At 45.5% G+C, this 979-nt stretch overlaps 1 protein-coding gene across 1 annotated transcript in view; it reads left to right on the plus strand.

The window, feature by feature from the left end:
- Window positions 1–518, plus strand: part of LOC109470103 — a 33,235-nt gene extending 32,717 nt beyond the window's left edge. The window contains exon 24 of the mRNA XM_019768884.1: window positions 307–518. Coding sequence (XP_019624443.1) covers window positions 307–518 — 212 coding nt within the window. The remainder of the gene's footprint in view (window positions 1–306) is intronic.
- Window positions 519–979: the final 461 nt, after the last annotated feature.

The raw sequence follows: 979 nt of genomic DNA on the forward strand, positions 1-979 counted from the left end.
TAGAAACACTTTACATTTGGAACCGCATATTTCCCTATGATGTAACAATGCCTAGTATGTATGTCACAATTACACTACGTTCCGGAACGCATTGTAAACAGATAAAACTAGCTTAAGTGCACTATGAACTATGTAACACCTTTAGTGCACTATGCACCAAGCAATATCTAGTGTCAGTGCACAGTAAACCAGTCAGCATTGCCCTGATGAAGATGACAGAAGGTCATCGAAACGTTGGCTTGAAAAAATAAATGGTTGTGATAGAAAGAACTTTGCTATTCATCAGTCATTATTATGGTTTTACAGGTTGGGATCTCCCGGAGAGTTGTCCAACGGTTGGTTACCTCAGTTTTCCCAACAACAAAACGTACGTGGCACAATCCGATGTCAACGAGCTGGTCAACTACACCACGGCCCATGCGAGGTGTGCAACCGAGGGAAAAATGATCGCCGTACCGCGGGACTGGAACGAGCAGGAATACCTTGTATTCTACAAGAACTGTCTGGCTGGCGGGTAAGAATAATCGTGCTTGTGACTCCCTTCTTATCCTATACAAATGCATGTATATTCCAGTTGACTTTCCATTGGGGACCCCGTTGTTACGTAGGGCCCAGCCCAGGTTCTTACCGTCACATCATAAAATCACGCGAGCTCTCGCTGGATCGTACTCTCGCGAGAGCGGATTCAAAATGGCCGCGGTATCCAGAAAGGGGTCGATTACAATTTGTTAACCGAATATAAACAACTAAACATTCACAAGCAACACGAGGTCACACCCGCTGAAAAGACACAGGCCGTCATCTTCGATTGTGAAGGACTACCAAGAAACGCTTACGACTAAAAAGAAATACTAGGAAGTAGATTTCTATTAGCTCTTACAAACACGGCAGCAGAACATACTTCAATCTCGACACCCTCGTGATTTCGCCCTCCAATCTCTAGCGATTCGCTCTCCCAGCTCGCAATTCGCCCCCCCCC

Source organism: Branchiostoma belcheri, unplaced genomic scaffold (genome assembly GCF_001625305.1).
Source record: "Branchiostoma belcheri isolate BF01 breed outbred unplaced genomic scaffold, Haploidv18h27 scaffold22, whole genome shotgun sequence".
In the NCBI taxonomy this organism is placed as follows: Eukaryota; Metazoa; Chordata; class Leptocardii; order Amphioxiformes; family Branchiostomatidae; genus Branchiostoma; species Branchiostoma belcheri.